The sequence below is a fragment of the Eublepharis macularius genome, chromosome 10 (genome assembly GCF_028583425.1).
Source record: "Eublepharis macularius isolate TG4126 chromosome 10, MPM_Emac_v1.0, whole genome shotgun sequence".
NCBI lineage: Eukaryota > Metazoa > Chordata > Lepidosauria > Squamata > Eublepharidae > Eublepharis > Eublepharis macularius.
The window spans coordinates 31,333,593-31,351,881 of record NC_072799.1 but is presented as its reverse complement, the minus strand read 5'-3'; the positions used below and the strand labels follow the sequence as shown (position 1 = coordinate 31,351,881).

The 18,289-nt window shown below is 40.7% G+C and overlaps 1 protein-coding gene across 2 annotated transcripts in view; it reads left to right on the top strand.

The window, feature by feature from the left end:
* LEF1 (lymphoid enhancer binding factor 1) overlaps positions 1-18,289 on the top strand; it is a 122,093-nt gene that overhangs the window by 88,732 nt on the left and 15,072 nt on the right. For both annotated transcript variants that reach the window (XM_054990545.1, XM_054990546.1), the window contains exons 7-11: positions 2,842-2,925; positions 4,459-4,581; positions 7,120-7,282; positions 14,744-14,851; positions 17,530-17,578. In XM_054990545.1, coding sequence (XP_054846520.1) covers positions 2,842-2,925; positions 4,459-4,581; positions 7,120-7,282; positions 14,744-14,851; positions 17,530-17,578 — 527 coding nt within the window. The remainder of the gene's footprint in view (positions 1-2,841; positions 2,926-4,458; positions 4,582-7,119; positions 7,283-14,743; positions 14,852-17,529; positions 17,579-18,289) is intronic.

The following is an 18,289-nucleotide window of genomic DNA, read 5'->3' as shown; positions in this document are numbered from 1 at the left end:
AAAACTTCATATCTGTAGGGCTCTAGTGCTTGATTGGATTAATCTTACATCTTTTAACATTTACTGTACTCATGTTTTGGAAAGTAACTGCCCATAAAATATGTAAAGATAAATTGCAGCTTTTCAAAACAACCTTGTAATGGGAAGATGATTTTTTTAAAGAGAAGAATGATGTCTTTTTGATCCTACTTTTCAACGGCATGAAGGACTTTTGCTGGTTTTTATTTCAGATTTTTGAGTTGACTTTTCTTGTTGCAGAGATTTTTTTCAAAGAGTGAGAAGTGGGGGGAAATTATAAGGACATAAATGTAGAAATCTTAGGCCCATTGCTTTTGTGCTCTGCTTACGCTAACTAAAAATGTAATGCAAGATTCATATTAAGGCTCCTACTTTCCCCCCTAAGAGTGCTGGCCTTCCCTACTTGCACATGCCCAGAGCTTTATTTAAGTGTAGAGGCTGTCATGGTGAGCATAATCAAGGTCCAGCAGCTTTGGAAATGCCAATTTCTTAAAACATTAAATCTGTTGATCAATAGCTCTGCTTGAATTGAATCGAGCGTAGTCTTTCAAGGGCCGATCAATTATTCTCTCTGAAGTTTGTTACTTAAGTGTGTTAAATCCTACTCAGAAGTTGTATCAATGCAAGCTGGAGGGGAAAAAACAATGTAAACTAAGCAAAAAAAGTTCCAAGTATTTGGAGCAATCAATTTGTACAACAGGGTTACGGCATTCTGAACTCAGAAACTTCAAACTAAACAATTTTTATTTTCATTTTTGCTCCTTTAATATTGTATTTGAGATATTTAGATATTACCTGTAAATAAAAATTAGCCTTCCTAAACTCCCACTCTCCTTGCTTGGAGATCACGTAATATGCCCCTCTTTTTCCCAAAACCATTTCAGAATAGCTCTTTTAAGTAGACTGCAGGAGAATTATGCTGTCATCAATGCAATGTTTTTTAGACTGTAGATAAAGGGGTTGTGAATCCCTGTTGTGTCTGCCAAATAGTGATGTGCCATTTTGTTCAGCATGTAGGGCTGGTTTTCTGCCTAAGGGACCGAGGTCAGGCCCTGAAGTGCTAACTGGTGCCTCTGAGACCCATCTTGATCACAGTCTGTTTCCCCTACCCCTTGGTTTTATGGCACACCAGCATCTTCTGGGTTGGTATTGGGGGTGGAGGTGGTACTTGGACTTAAAAGGTTACCTTTCCCAATAGTAGAGAGGGGGAAATACCAGCCAAAATAGCATGTTATGAAGCTCATAATAGCACCTGAGCTACCATGGTACATTAAAACGCCTGTACGTAGGAAAGCTGATGTACAGATCCTCCAGCTGTATCTTGATTAGAACCCATTTCTGAATCCCATGAGTGGTCACTTCTGTAACACCAAGAGTCTCTTTACATGAGACATCTGACACATGAAGAGCACATGTTAGGAGAGGCAATGGTAGCCGGGAAAGGTAGTTTAAAAAGACAGAGCCAGCAGCAGGGGAAAGGTTTTGCTATATATTGGAGCTGTGTGAAGGGGCTGTGAAATGCCAGAAGGGAAACTTCGCCCTTCCAGAACCAGATTCCAGCCTGGTCCTGGAAGGCAGCTCCCACCCATTTCCATTCCTCACTGCCCTCTGGTTGCAATCCCAGCAGTTTTGGACTGGAGAGTGAAATTGACAGAGCCTTCAGGAAGGCGAAGATGAAATTAACAAACCCTCTGGGGCTCTCTGCTGGCTCTGTCTTTTTAAATTACGCTTCCTGGCTAACATTGAGTCTCCCTACACTTAATGAACACACGCGAGGCATCTCATGTAGAAAGACTCCAAGTTTCAGGGAAAATGCACCCATGTTTTGTAACAGAAGGATAACAAAATAACCTTTCAAAACTAGTCCTTTGTGTGCTGCAAAATGGGAGTAACGTATTTCGACACATGAAGAGATAGTTTTGAAGGGTTTTCTATTTTGCAACATACTAATGTGCTTTTCCTGGGATCTCTGAATCTCATGGTTGCAGATATGCAAACCTATGGGCTTCAGATGAAAAAATTCCCCCAGTGTTTTCAGCCTGTGAGGAAACTGGCAGAAAACTGAAGAAAATTACAAACACTAAAAAGTGAAAAACACCTTGGATCACTTGTCAAATCTTGCACAGATTAGGCTTTAAACCAGAGAGCAGTCTGATGGTTAGAGGGCCAAGATTCAATTGCAAAACCCATTGATAGAATTTTGCTTCCTTGACATGCCTTTCTCTGTTATTACTTGGACCAATTATAGTAACTTTAGGTAGAGGCTCAAGGGAAAGTGTGAGGGAATGAGAGAGGGAGTTTTAGTAACTTTGTGATGAAGGAAAAGAGGATAAAGAAGGGGTAATGTTGGTGCTGTGGGGAAACAATGGGTCAACAATAGGAGATATGACCACTTTAAGAATCTTCTGCCATTGACCCAAAGTTTTTCCCCAGTACTACCTTGAAGGGTCTTATTTTCATAAACTTCATCTTCATAAAACTTCATGTTTAGCGGGGATATTAATACCTTCCCATAAAAACAGTGCTAGAACCATAAAAAGAAGCCGTTCTGTTAAGATTTCAAACATCCAACACCCTCAGGGGGACAATTTAACCTTAATTCAAAGGAAATTCTAACTGATTTAAATCCGTTTCATAGAAGGTGGCAGGTTATTCAGTTCTAACAAATCTTCCAGAATTCTGTGTGGTGATTTTTCAGGTAGGGACTCTGCCAGACACTGAATTAGAATGCAGCATACTTTCATTACTTCATTGGTGTTGGTAAAAGGCAGGTTCACTTCTATTGCAGTATTATTGATGGGTTCCTTTCTTCTGTGACCTCAGGCAAGGTCAGCCTGTATATCCCATCTCAAGTGGATTCAGGCAGCCCTACCCATCCTCACTTTCAGTCGACACTTCCATGTCCAGGTAGGTGTAGGAGCTGAATGGCTGGCTGGCTGGCTGGGGAGTATCCGTTGGTATTAGAAAGGCCATTTTCTCTTCTGCTTGCATCCTGGTGTATGCCTCTGCTTGCTTTTTTCAGCCAGCTAAAGTGCATTTTTTTAATAATATTACTGTGCATCTACAGTTTGCCTTCATCTATTTTCTGAAGCGTATCATTGACAAAAACAGCTTTTTAAAAAGTCGTTTGTATCACATTCGTATAGTGTAAATATTAAAAAAAAACTCACTGTGGCTGTGACTTCAGTGGTTTTAGAATTTTTTTAAAAAAACAATGTAATTTCAGCAGCACAAGGAAATCTCTAAGTCCAGGTCTGCTTTGAGATAAAGGCAGAAGCTGTGTATGCATGGTTATATCTGTACCGGTGTGTGAAAGGGATGTTAGTGCAAGCAAGCAGCACTAACTGGGACTTGGCAACAGAGACCATGATTGAATCAGTCTACATATGTGGTAATTCTGCACTATGCAAAGATGGGGTTTGGATCTTGTGCTTGGTGTATATCCAAAGTCTATATTGTGCCTCTGTACATATTATACATTTAAACCACAAACCTATGCATACACAATAAAAAAACATACAAGTTTACTGCCTGGGTATATGGACTCGGTTTTGTTTACATGGGCTTCTGTGACCGTATCATTTTCTGTGTGCATGATCCACATACTCCCAATTGTACAAACCACTCTTGAATCTAGTATAATGAGTTCTGTGGCTCAATGTTTCTTGGTGGACTGTGCAATTGGTCAAGCTGTACCATCGTTCAAGCAGGCAATGAGGGTAGAAGGGGAACTAGAGAAGGCTTAGAGTTTATTCCCCTTCAGTCAGTAACACCAGCATTGTTCAGCCCCACTGTAAGTACTTGATGCAAACTTGACGTGCATCTGAGCCTGATTGTACCCAGATCATAAATGTATCCTGTTGTGAAGATAAGGATTTTATGTTATTTGTGTAATGATAGACAAATTTTATGGCTGATGTAGTTACATGTTTTCTTTTGGACATTGTTTACTGGCTTCTTCTTCCCAATAAAATGGCCCAGGATTTGGAGCCTTATTCAAATGAAAAGCAGTAAGTTCTTAAGTCACCATAAATATATGGAAACTGTTCTTTAGCTTTCATTTTTCTGCATGATGATTCTCTCCTTTTGGCTGGTGGTGGATACCTTTTAATGTCTTCTGTACCTGTGTGGAAACTGGTTTTGGTTAAGGGCTATTTGGCTTTTGAATTTAAATCTGTTCCTTCCCAGAATTTTGACAAGGTTTCTAAAGATTAAAAAACCCTAAGATTTTCCTCACAGATTGTATAAAATAAGAGCTGAACATAATAAAAAAGGTCTTAACCAAATTGTTTCACACTTTGACATCACAGTATCGCTCCTGCAAGTACAGTATGAATGAATGACCATCTGAGGGCTACGGCATAGTTTATGCAGGTTTTCTTTGCAGTGTCCAAGTTGCTATTATGAAGAAGGCTGCCTTCCTCTCTTTTCTGTCTCTAGGTTTTCACATCATATGATTCCTGGGCCTCCAGGACCTCACACAACTGGAATTCCTCATCCAGCTATTGTAACGCCTCAAGTCAAACAAGAACATCCGCACTCAGACAGTGACTTAATGCACGTGTGAGTGAATCTTCTCTGAGACCATACTTAATCTGCAGTGCTTGAAGATTTGGGTAAACATAGCAAAAGTGTGAAATATTGGATATATTTTACAGTGCAAACATGCTGTTGTACCTAAATGTGACCACGCTGTTCACTAGCTCTATGGTGCTCAAATTTGAGAGGGTTGATAACTATCTTATGAAAACCTTTAGTGCCTGGCTTGAACATGATCCAGGCTGAAAGTTGCCTGCTTCTAAAATGAGATGCTATCTGCATCTGCATATGTAATAATTCATCTGTAGCATTGTTTTGAGATTAGCAATCCAGAGCAGGCAAGCAAATTGAACCTGGCTACATAGAAACAGGAGTGAACGTGTGATGTATTTGCTACCAAACAAGCTTTGCTTTCCCCACTCTATTTGTTCTCCTCCTACTGCCCTCATACTCTAAGCAGACTGTTGCTTTATGTGTGCACACACATAGTTAAACCTTAGATTTTGTAGCAATAGAAAAGAGCAACACCTATAAGACTAACAAAATTTGTGGTAGGGTATGAGCTTTCGTGAGTCACAGCTCACTTCTTCAGTTCTAGGAGCTACTGGACTCTTGCTCTTTTCTACTGCTACAGATAGACTAACACTGCTACCCATCTTGATCTGTTAGATTTTGTGACTGTATGTGTAGTTTCTTTCCTCTTTTCCTAAACTTTGAAATCTGTTGGGTGAGTTTTTGGCATGACGAAAGGGCCAGATCACCAGTGTTGTGCACAGTTCTAATCTGAATAGGGCTGAAGTTGCTTCAGACCAATGTAATTGCAAGCCCATCTATGCTCTACAAACCAAATTCTACTCAAATGAAAAAACAACGTTCCTCCCAAGCAGGGCCGGATCTAGGGTTGCCGGTGCCCAGGGCAACCAAAGTCCAGCCCCTCACTTGCTCACTCGCGCACGCAGTACATGCATGCTCCCAGCGCTGCATGATGACGTCACTTCCATAATGTCATCATGCAGGGAGGAGCGTGCAGCCTGTGCAGCTTGCTGGCTGCCTCAGCATGCTGCGGAGTTGGCGGAGGCAGCGCAGGGGGCTGGGAGGCCGCCCACGCCATTCACCTGCTCTGCAGGACAGGGGGTGCGCAGCAAGCCAGCCACTCCCCTGCCCTGTGGGGCAGGTGAATGGCACAGGCGGCCTCACAGCCCCCCGCACTGCCACCCACATGCTCCCGGTGGCTGGCAGCTGCGCCCGGCGCCCCCTCTTTGGCAGCGCCGGGGGCAGACTATCCCCCATGCCCCCCTCGTCAATCCAGCCCTGCTCCCAAGACCCGTCCTTGGGAAAATTCTGTGTGTTGCAACTGCAATGAGCGATAGCAGGCTTATTGCTGAAATGGTGTATATTTGAACACCCCTTTTAGGACTCCTTTTTCCTCCTCTGAGTGGTTTCCTGATTCCAATGAGATGGTGGTATCTGAGGAGGTTTACTTCTAAGGAAATTGGCATTTGTGACCACTATTCCCAGCAAACACGAAGAGCACCGTGGGCCAAAAAAAAGGAAGCTGACAGCTGAAGCTTCTATGGTCTTTTTAAATACAAGCTGGACTGTCAGACCCTGAATGAGGTGTTCTGCATAAGTGGTGTTCTGCATCACCCTGGTAGCCTGCAGTAGTGCCTGTAGGCACGGTCATACACTGTTCTGCTGCAGGACAGTGTGTGAGTGAGCTGCAAGAAAGAGATGATGCCATACCCCCCCCTTCCCCATTGTTAAAAGCAACATTGGAAACAAGCAAAAGTTGCCTTCAGTGGTGAAATTCCCAAGCCCTCTTAGAGACCATCGTACCCTCTTTAACACATGTGAGAATAAAATGTTACAGTAAAGCATATGCAGTTTTAAATGTAAATATAATGTATGATATTGTTTGTTTCCAAAGTAGAAGGTTAGTATTTCCCCCTTCCGACATGGTATTGGCCAACTTTCTTAAAACGTTGGGTGCACCTACTGGACTTGTACTCATTATCTTGAGAAGTGAAGGATGTAGAACTGTGATAGCGCCTGTTTAAAAGGACTGAGTGGAAGCCTATTTACCCATCTCATTAAGGATGCTATAACCTTATCAGGTTTTTTACAAGAGCTGACATTACAGGAAATTCTATTCCTCTACAATGTTGCTGAAGGCTGTTTCTAGCACAGCTATTTATAGGAATGTATCTAAGTCACTTTCTCCTCTGATCAAAATAGTATACTTGAAAGGTCTAGAGTGACTCTGTGTGTACACAGATCAGGCATGGGTATGCCAAGAATCTTGAAAATGGTTTGTGAGAGAAAATAGCTATGTCGGAAGTGGCCCTGAGGTTTATTGGCATATTACTCAGAGGAGTGGTGCCACGTGTAATAAAGTGCGCTTGTTCTTTCTCTCAAGGCCAAATACTGCAATAGCGAATCAAGTATGCCACTCAGAAACAGGGAAAACTGATCATCTGAAGCAGATGTACTCCCTCATACTCAAGCTAGTAATGGTAACAAGTGCTCTCTTTCTGTGTTTTTTCCCCCTCCTGTTACCTTCAGGAAGCCTCAGCATGAACAGAGGAAAGAACAAGAGCCCAAAAGACCTCACATTAAGAAGCCTCTGAATGCTTTCATGTTATACATGAAAGAGATGAGAGCAAACGTTGTAGCAGAGTGTACTCTGAAAGAAAGTGCAGCTATCAACCAGATTCTTGGCAGAAGGGTATGGCAGAGCAATGTGTATGTGTTTGCGTGTATGCATGTACAATATTCAGTGCATGTTATGTCAAAGGCAGCCAGGCAACCTATTCTTTCACATATTGACTAAGCAATAATTAGTTGTCATATCAGGCATCAGCTTTATAAGCCAAGTTAAAATAAAGTCCTCGCTACTGGCCTGTCGCCAAGTGATAGGTGCTTTGTATGTATCAAGTTCCAGGCTTTGTCTCCAGCAACTCCAGTGGCAATGTTTTGGGAAGGAAGGCCTGAAAATACCTCTGACCAAGACCTTAGGGAGGGACTTCCAGTCAGAGGAGGCAGGACTAGATGGACTGATGGTATAAGGCAGTTTCATATGTTCATTTATTTATTTAATTTAAAACTTTCGTAAGACACCTTTCTACCTGATTAGGGCCCTCAAGATGGGTAAGCCACTCCTCTCAACCCCAGCTCTCCAGTTGTATTGTGGAGATAATAAAAACACTAACTTTCTTCATCACTCTGAGTGGGCAGTAATCTGTCTAGAGGACTAGATATATTAGTATGTTGTTGTTGTTGTTGTTGTTGTTGTTGTTGTTGTTGTTAAAATAGAATTTTAAACACAAACACAATCAATGTATATAAAATCAGGAATTAAAAATAAACAAGAAGGAGGGTCGATTAGGGTATGCCAGACAAAACAGAAGAGTCTTTACTTGCTGGTGAAAGACAGTGATCAAGTGGGACGGATGAATCTCCTTGGGAGGAAATTCCACAATTTTGCTTCCATGGCCAAGAAGGCCCTTTCTCAGATTGCCACACATTGACCTCAGATGATGGGGGCACCCAAAGCAGGGCTCCTGAAGTTGATGGTTAGGTATGCTAGTATGGGAGTGGATGGTCCTTAAGGTATGCAAGTTCCAAGCCATATAGGACTTTAAAGGTCAGTATCAGCAGCTTCATGCAGTTATGTTAGTAGTGTCATAAGCACAGGCCTTGACAAATTTTCTTTGGCTTGAGAAGCCAGCCCCAAAATTTAAGAGTTAGAGTCATTTTTCAGCTTTCACGGTTTCATGTTTTAATTACCACATTTTTCTAATTATTGCTAACTACCACAAAGCCTAATCCTAGTCCATTGGAGAAAACACTGGTTGTCATCACTACATAGGATTGCTAGTCCCCTGCTGGGGGCAAGGGATCCCCCCCACACCCAGCCAGCACCCCTTGCCACTTTTCAGCTGGCCGATGGGAGAAGAAATGGCAGGAAACGGGGGGGGGGGGACTTCTGGGAACTGCAAACCCCTGCTGGGCCAGTGAGTCATGCTGACGTCAATTGCTGTATAGGACAATAAAAAGGGGAGAAAAACAACAACCCTGCAAACCAAGGGTAATCAAGGAGATTGGAACAATAGGGGGAAAAATAAAATTGTTGAAAATAACAAAATAACAAATATGAATTTAAAACACTGGTATAAAGTTTAATTAGAAATAATAAATTACATTAGAAACATCATATGGTTATACATAAGACATATTAAAACTTTGTATATCCTTGGATATTCAAGTATTAACCTTTACGCATTTTTGTGCTCTTTCCCCCCCTTCTATCCCAGATTCAGTGTATACTAGGTTATGTATGTTTAATTTATGTATTTTATTTGAGGTGCTTTCTATGATCTTTTCATACCACTGAGGAAGGCATTTGGGCCGAAATCAGTCTGGTTTTATTGGTTCTGTACGTATGGCAATGAGTTGTATTATACCTGTATGTTAGTGATTATTTATTTATATTCAAGGTTTTAGTATGCATATGTAGAACCATATGGTGTTTTTAATCTAATTTATTTATTTCTAATGAAACTTTATATCAGTGTTTTAATTCATATTTTAGTCATATTCAACCATTTTAATTTTTTTTGTTTTTCCAACCTCCTTGGTTAACCCCCCCCCATCAATTCCTGTATGCCTGGAAGTGATGTCATCAGAGTTTTTGCCCAAATTCCAGAGTGAGGGTCCAGCAACATGATGGTGTCACTGGACCCGGCAACCCATCACTAAAAGAGAAAGCTTACCTCTAACCCTAACCTATCCTTTCTCCAATTTCTTATAATTTCATTAATGTTTTTAAAACATTTCATTTAATTGAACATTGGAGGCAGTATAGAAAGCAAGTGGTGAAGAAATGAATTCATCCACTGCCAGGGAAGGGTATAAAGTTAACATACGAAGAAACAATTGCAAGAATTTCATGCAGATGCATTTTTATATCTTACAACAAAACTTATTCTGATGTGAAATGATAAATAAGCTTTGTACTTTGTACAAACGCAGGATTGTCAAAAGATAGTACAATAAAACTAGTGCTGAAAAACATAGATGCCACAACAACATTCCTAGGCACCTGGGTGACCTGGCTCCTGGGATTTGTTGAGCACTTTCATAAGACCACCTTCTTGTGTTCATACTCTGTGCAAGATGTTTTTATTCCAAATGATTGTGGTGATATATACAGCAATAATGTTAGAAGAAGGAAAAACAGCGTCCACTTTATAAGTGAAAGAACACAATGTCATGCTAAAAGAGAACATCCTTCACTATCAGTGTTGAAAGTGAACTCAAGGTTCTTTCTGCCATGCATTTGGCAGCCAGGGTCAAGACTGCAGTAAAAAAGGAACCAAGACAGAGTGCTAAATAGGCCGTCCCCCAGCTAGTCAGGGGACTGTTTTCAACAGAGATAACTGGGTCTATGTTTGGTCTGTAGCAGCATTGTTTCCTTGATACCAGGATAGAATTTTCATAAGGTTGCCAGCCTCCAGTTGGGAAATTCCTAGAGATTTGGGGGTAGTGATTGGGGAGGCGGAATTTGAGGAGGGAAGGGAGCTCAGTGGGGATGTGTGGCCATAGGCTTTATCCCCCCAAACTGCCATTCCTTCCAGGGGAACTGATCTCTGTAGCTTGGAGATCAGTGGTAATTTCAGGAGTACTCCAGGTCCTACCTTGGAAGTTGGTAACACTAAGTGTTCAGCTGTTGGGAATGGGTACACCCGTTTATCTGTAATTAGCTATGTACAGTTCTGCATTGCAGCTTTTGAAGGAGATATATTTAAATCATGTCTCATTCATGCTGAAGTACTAATTATAGTAGATACTGTCTTTTATTATTTTACAGTACCTGTAATCTTCCTCTCTATTTACAAGTTGAAACCTTCACTTTAAGACTGGGTTTTCATTCCCTTCTGATATTTCTTTAGCTTGAGCTGTGCTTGCCAGCTACCTAAACCCTTGGCTTTTAAAATGGGTTTCGGCGTCAGAGTGATTAGGGCTCTATTTGCAAAGAATACTATAAAGTTTATTGCTTGGCTCCATCAAAGCACCGTCTGTGTGTTTGATTATGTTTCTGTCCAAATGTGCCATAGCAAGGAAAATTCCTACTCTGACTTGCACAAACACTGAATTAGCTTAAACGCTTGTCTATATTTTGACAGCTTTCTTCATTACTTAAATGTTCAATTGCCTCTTGTCTGCCAAGGTAATTCCTGTGTCCTTCATTGAATAGCATATTAGTCTCATAATTTAATACTTAGCATAGAACATAAGCCAGAATCTGGGCGGAATGGTTGTGGTGGATGGAGAGTGTGACTGTGAACCAAATTACTATGCACTCTCCCACATTTTTCTCCGTTGTTCTGTTTCTTGAGCGCTGCCCCTGCAGAAACCCCAAATATCTCTTTATATTTGAAAATCATTTTGGAGATTCAACATAAAAAAATTTTTGACAGTGCAGTAGCATTTTTTTTTGTAATTTTTTTGATTATGGGAGTTTGAATGTAGTTTGAGGATTCTGTTGGGGATAATCATAAGAGGGAATCTCCCAAACTCCACATTCAGGTATAAACCCATCTTTCTGGATCATGGTCTGTACAAGTAACATGGGTCAAACATTTATTAGCCCCATTAGGTTAATGGCAGATATAATATTTGTAGAATAGTTTCTGTATATATAAAAAATCAAACTGGGTAGTGATGGATCACTTGCATCACTTTCTGTGTACAGCAGACAGAAAAAAACTTTTGGCTGTGTTTGTACACAGCCTCTTCTGCTCAAAGTTAGTTGGCTGCATGTGTCTGCCAACAACACAGGATTTGGGAGTTGGCATGCCACTTCAAATATCACTTTCCTAGCATTTGCAGTGGTCTGGCAAAAGACAAACCTTGAATATGGTGGCAGATGGTATACACAACTGGCTTACCACAAGCTGAATGTCAAGAACATAATTGAAATCTTCATGGCAGCAACTCATATCCATTCAACTCTGAACACATGAAAGAAATTTATAGAATACTTAGAGCGCTTTTTGTGCAATGTCATAGAAGCCGATGATAGCCATGCTGCAGGTTTTCAAAATCCTTAGGTTAGAGTTGTTGTTGCTCTGCTTAACACACACACACACACACACACACACACACACACACACACACACACACACACACCACTAGTCTGTTCCATGTAATGAATTCATACTTTAAATCTCTGCATATTCACAGTTGTCTGTCAGCAACTGACGGTGAACAACTTTTCAGTCCAGGAGCTGCCAAAGTGTGAGATTGCAACCCTGTGTTGAACAATCATGGCAAATTATTCAGAATCATACAACTCAAAAGTGCTTAAATGCAGAGAAGATAACCTAAACTTTGGAAAGACCCTCAAACGCCTAATTTCACTACAAATGTTGGGAACCCTTAAAAAAGCAAGGTGGCTTCTGTGTATCATCTGGCCCCTGTTGCCCCTCTAGTCTTTTAGATGCTGCCTCTTTAAAAAAGCAAGCTTCTCCTCTTGTTTCTTGCTGGGAAACAGCTGAGAGGCAGCTGTAAGGGATGGAGCTAGATCTTGCTGCTGCTTGAGAGCAGAGGCAGACATCTTTGGCTCAGATAAGAGTGTGTTTATGTAAGAGAGAGAAAGAAGCATAGTTCGTTTGTTTTAAAACTGTCTTCTGTTGGATCAGCCCCGAATGGCTGCTAGGTAACTAGTATGGGTTTTTAAAATGTTGGGATGTTAACTGTGAGGTTCAGTTCTCTAATAATGTATGAATGTTCTCTAGTAGTATAAGAGTAACAGTAAAAACACTGGTAACCATTAGATGTTAGTGTATATAGGGATGGCTGGAAGTTGATAAAGTTCACATTCCTAATGGAGAGGGAGAGTCACAAAAGGTAGCCATGTAAAGTGTATCAGAATTTAAGGTGCCCCCAAACTCCTGTTGAAAACCAGCGAGTTTTATCAAGAAAATAAACTTTTTAGTCTTTAGAGTGACACAAGACTGATGGGGAGGAGTGCTTGAAAGCTGAAGGATTACTTGGGAGTCCTGCTACCTTTATGTCTGTCTGTCTATACAATTACATGAAGACATGCTCCTAAGCTTACAAGCACATGAATATGCATGTACCTATGAATAAGGCTAGGTAACATGATTGTTTTCACTACTAGTATTGTGTCTTACCCTAAATCCTTGTCTTATATGAATACATGAAGTTGTCTTGTATGGAGTCAGACAAAATGATCTTTCAGGGTCAACTCTGACCGGAAGAGGTTCTCCAGGCTCTTGGATCAGAGGTCTTTCACATCACCTCCCATCTGATTCTTTTAACAGGTTAAACCTGGGATGTTATTCATGCAAAGTAAATGCTCTGCCACTGAGCCATGGCCCCATAGTTAAATCTCCTCTTTTCGGTACCTCACCTGCAGGTTGCTACACATCTCCAGTGTCCATATAATGGCTTTATGCAAAAAGCACCCATCAAGATACAGTCCTTTTCCATCTGTCTGTTCATCTTGTACCAACTTCATCATCCTTCAAAAGGCAGTGACAGGGCCAGGTTTTTCGAAGTTATGACCAATGGATTTGATCCAAATCTTCTGCAAAAGAGTGAACTCGTGGCAGAGATCTTTGCCGACTTTCCTTTCTATGCAGCTCCTTAAAAGCTGCTCCTGAGGGTGGCAGATCTTTGGGAACAATACCCAGAAAGGAGGATCTGCAGAAATTACATATATACACAGTATTGCTCCTGTATGCCCTCAGCTTCTTAGAATTAACTGTCATAGCCAGGACAGGGTTTTCATATAAGAGAAAAAAGATGTAATTCTGTGGAGATTTCAGACTGCCTGAGAGAGAAGGCTTTTTCTTCCAGGAGAATGCTGTCTTGAGCTTTGTTATAAGCCTATACATTGGTAATTTCAGGCAGTTTTAGAAGAGGAAGACATCAGTAGGCATCCCAGCTTTTGGTATCATCCTGAAAGGAGCAGAACTCGAGGAAAAGAACAGACTGTAAAGTGTTTAATCAGTCACTTTGTAGAGAAAATCTCTGACCTTTCCATACTCAGTTTAGAGGAATTTTAGCCTCTTTCTCTCTGTGTGAGACACAGAATAAATTATTGCATTGGGATCAATTTATGACTTAAGCACAAAAGAAGTGAGCGTAACTTTAAATATATACTTGGTTCATTTTATGTTATGGTCAATGAATTCGAGAGTAAACTTCACAGTGCAGAGTGAAGTAGTCCCTTTAAGCAACAAGCATATAGTACTTAGATTTTCAGACTGAGTTCTACAGTACCATGGAATTGATGCTTATGATAAACTACTGGTGCAAAGTAGGCATTAGTACACCATAATACTCAGTCCTGTCACTTTGGAGGTACTTGCTACATGCTAAGCCCAAACGGAACAATAGAACCCCACCGTGGCGGGGGGGGGGGGTTCTTTTGTTATGTATGTGTAATAAGTTCCTGTTATATTTTGACTTTTTCAAAGTTCATAACCTAATTTTAGTTGGAATGTATTTGATGGTGCTGGCCTTCTCCTCATGTCATATGGAAAACCTCACTTTGTTCAAAGGTCTGGCTGCAGTCTGAGAGCAAACCTTGTGGCAATACATAAAATACGGCCTCATTTTTTCCCTTTTGGTAGAAGAGTTTAAAGGTTTGAACTCTTGCAGAGTTAAGAAATCAAATCTGCTCTGAGCAGCATCCCCTTCAGTGTAATAGTTGTGGTAGCAAGTTACTGTTCAGAACAGAACTGTCAGGGTCTAGAAACAATTGGATGCCCGCCTGGAGGTCCAGAGCACTTGCATGCAGACATGTAGGTCGTGATGCAGTAGTAGCAATGAATACAACAGATAAAGAACTAGCAGTGTCTGTGTGAGTGAAATTTAGACTCTTCCTTGATCATAACCTTGCTGGATAGAGAGCTCTGAACACCATAATAAGATCATCATGGGTATACCAACAGTGATAACGAGAGGCTCGAATCCCTTTACTTACTTCAGTTGTAATTCTATGAGAAGTCCTGTTTCCTTACTGCTGGTGACATGCTGAACTCCTTGAATCATTGGAGTGGCTTTCCACTCACCAATTAGATCTTTATTGCCCATTAGGCTGCCATTTGTGTAGCACAGCACATCACTGACTCTCTCACACTTTTATTTACAGTGGCATGCGCTGTCCCGTGAAGAACAAGCTAAATATTATGAACTAGCTCGGAAAGAAAGGCAACTACACATGCAGCTCTATCCAGGCTGGTCTGCGAGGGACAATTACGTAAGCACCTCACTTACACTTTATTCCGCTCACAGTTGCTGCAGTTAAAACAGGAAGGAAATGAGGGAACAGGTACCGTACGAGACCCAAGGTTAGCTTTGTGCCTGCTTTGAGGAATTCTGTCTTCTGTTCGTCCCGCTTTAAATGACATTTACGTACCTCAAACATTAGCCCATGCTGGCTTTGGATATGTTTCTGATCCCGCTTTGTGCCATGTTGTAAATACATCAAAATGGCACTTCAATGTTGGATGACTTGTAAACATCTGGAACACCGCCTCACATCTGTTCTCCATCTGATCACTCTTTTGGCATGTGTTTATCACATGGTTAATAAATATACATGGCAATGGATCTGTTATACTAGAAGCCCTATTGGGTTGCCCTAAAACCGATATGGCCTCTGTCTAAACCCATTACGGGTAAAATGGGGTATGGGGTGAATTTTGTGTTCAGATTGGTATAAAATCAATTTTGTCTTAAGATCTGTTATGAAATAAGCATTGAAAGGTTTAATTTGCAAGCTTTTAATAGTTGGTTATGTATGTAAATTGTTACAAATTGTAGGTAGTCATGTTGGTCCATCAAGGAAAACAATCCCCCAAACAACAGTAGTGTAATAACTTTTTCCCAGAACCAACCATATTATTACAAAATAGTGAAAAGGCTTTCAGGTGCCCAGAAGTCTCCAGGAGACTGGCTATTCAACACAAAAATAAAAGAAAATAGGGAGGGGAGCAGAAATATTCCAGGTAATTAAGGGAAAGCCTTTTAAATTGACACCAGCCACTTTTCCTTCTGTATCCTGTAGGCCTCCAGTGCACCCTAAAAGCTGTTTTTGCCCCCAGTGCCATCTACTCTAAGTTAAATGTGCAACACCTCCTGCTCTTCATTCCAGAAGGTGCAGATCTTGGGCATTTCCCATCAAGAACTGAAATTGTTCTTTCTCTTTTTCTTCCTACTTCCTTTCTTGCTTTTTATAGTGAACATACAGCCTGAAGAAGAGTTGTGGGACTTCATAGTATGTAACAGTTTGTCCCAATAAAAAGCTTTGTTTTACATAGTAAGTCTTACAGCAGAAAAAAATTCTAATCATGATTCAACTGCAGTGAATTTAGCCTTTCCATTTAGCCTTGAAACGTGTTCTCTTTTTAAAAAAAATTCCATAGTGATGTTGACTGCTGGAGAACTATTTGTCTGGGAGTTAGGTAAGGTTGTGCCATGATTACTCCTAAATAAAGAATTCAAAGAAGTGCCTAATCCCAGTCCTGATTCTTTGCTTTGAAAATCTAGATTGTCTTGCACACTCACGATGGTTTCATTCAGTAGTTGTCTATATCCGTAATCCAGTTTGTCTAGATAATGCCTGATAAATAAACTTGCCCCCAAAACAAACTTCAAGAAAAGTGTCTCTTACATAAACCCACAATCATTCAACAAAACCCCCTTTTGATTATCCTTAATTTCAGTCCCTTTTGAAAATACTGCTCCATCTGAATGAAATATTTTGAAATAGAAGGGAAGGAGGCGATTGTATTCCGTTTAGTTCATATTGTTGACTGTTTGAACACTGCGAAATTGTGTTAAAAAACATCTGGTATTGAAAAACGCTGTATTTCTTAGTGAATTTTCAGATAGAATTCTTTCTTAGTCATCAGTATGGATTTTTTTGTAAGAGGAGGGAACTTAAAGAAAGATAAATAGTATCTGTTAATTTTATGTACATTTGTCCATTGTTCAGCTTTATTTTTCCCCCCAAAGTTGGGGCTTGTAGCAAGTTCTTCTTCTGCACAAATTGATATGTACATTATGAGAAAGTCATTTTTGCAGCTTCTCAAACTACTCTGCGCATCAGAAGGAGATAGAATTCTGAGGTTGCAAATGGGCTGTGCTACTTCAGAATTCAGGTGAGGGATGTTGTATTTTTTAAAATACCTCTTAATTTGAAAATTCCTTACAAATAAAAAAATTAGCCCATTGATGAGAGAATTTATAGTACAGCCTTTCATATGCTGTAGTGGTTTTCTACACCACAAAGAATCATTAATGTGAGGGAGCTCTAAAGAATGTTATTCCTCACTTGCAGTCTGAAATTGCAGTCAATCTGTTCTACCATCTGCATATTGTGCCACCTAATTGCAACCTTGTCTGTTGGATGTCTAGACCAGGGCCGTTTCCACACGGCTTACCTTTTTCTGGAACACAGCGTGTTCTCATGTGAAATTGCGCGATAACAGCGTCTTCCTGGCACGATTTCGCGCAGGAAGACGCTGTGTTCCGGCAAAAGGTAAGCCGTGTGGAAACAGCCCAGGTCACAGTCGCAGTGAACAGGAGGACTCACAAATACATGCCCAGAAGTAAAACACAAATATTGCTGCAGTTTGTGACTAAGAATCAATTAATTAAGGAGTAGTTGTATTTTTTCTGAAATATGTTCTTCAGCGTTTCTGATACTGAGGGAAAGGGTGTTAGAGTCCCCGGAAACATTTTTTTTTGTCCTTTAAAAAACAAATTTCTTCAAAAAGTGGTCTTCAGTTTCCACTCCAGCTTTTTAGAGTTGAGTAAACTTTGCAGGATTCAGCCCATTAAAGGATCTTCTATTCTGTGAGAGTTACTGGAATACAGACAACTGTCAAAATTTCTGGAAGATCTTAAAATATCTTACATTTCTCCCTGTAGGGAAAGAAAAAGAAAAGGAAGAGAGAGAAGCTACAAGAATCGACATCAGGTATGTTTCATAACTAGATTAAATATCTTGTGTGAATGTTTGTTTTAAAAACTCGATCTTAACACTTTGTGTCAGTGCTTAATTCTGATGTTATATATAAAATTCTTCAAAAAGGAAACAGCTTCATAATGGATACATTCAGTTCCATCTTAATTCTGTTATTGCTTATCTTCATTACCATGCATTCCAACACCCAGCAGAGTGTCAAATAATGAGTCTTACTCTCATGATGAGGAAATGCTTGGAATCGAGCTCTATGCCACCTCTTTTCAGAATCTGGAACAAAGGAGAAGACTCCCATTACTTCGGGGGGGGGGGGGTCAGTGCAGAGACTCCCGGTAGTCTCCACCAGCCAGACTGCTCTTTGGCAAAGTGATGCTGAGTTGTAGCACAGAGTGGGAGGGCAACTCTTTCTACAGAATAGCCAGCCTGTGTTCCCTTCTCACTCAGGCTTGGTAGGGGCCCTGGCAACTGAAGATGGTTTCAAGCAAGTGCTGAATTACCATCTCCTTGCCTCTATGCATATAGACAGTACAAAAGACAACTCTTCTACCTGTTCTGCTGTCTCTGTTGACCCTGGACTTGGCTTTCTCTTTACACTTGTAAGTGGTTTGAGTGAGTCTCTGCCCCACTGACCTCTAGAATAATAGAGAATTTTTGCTTCTGGCCACTGAGATAGGTGGCAGAGAGTTTGGATCCATACATTTGCCC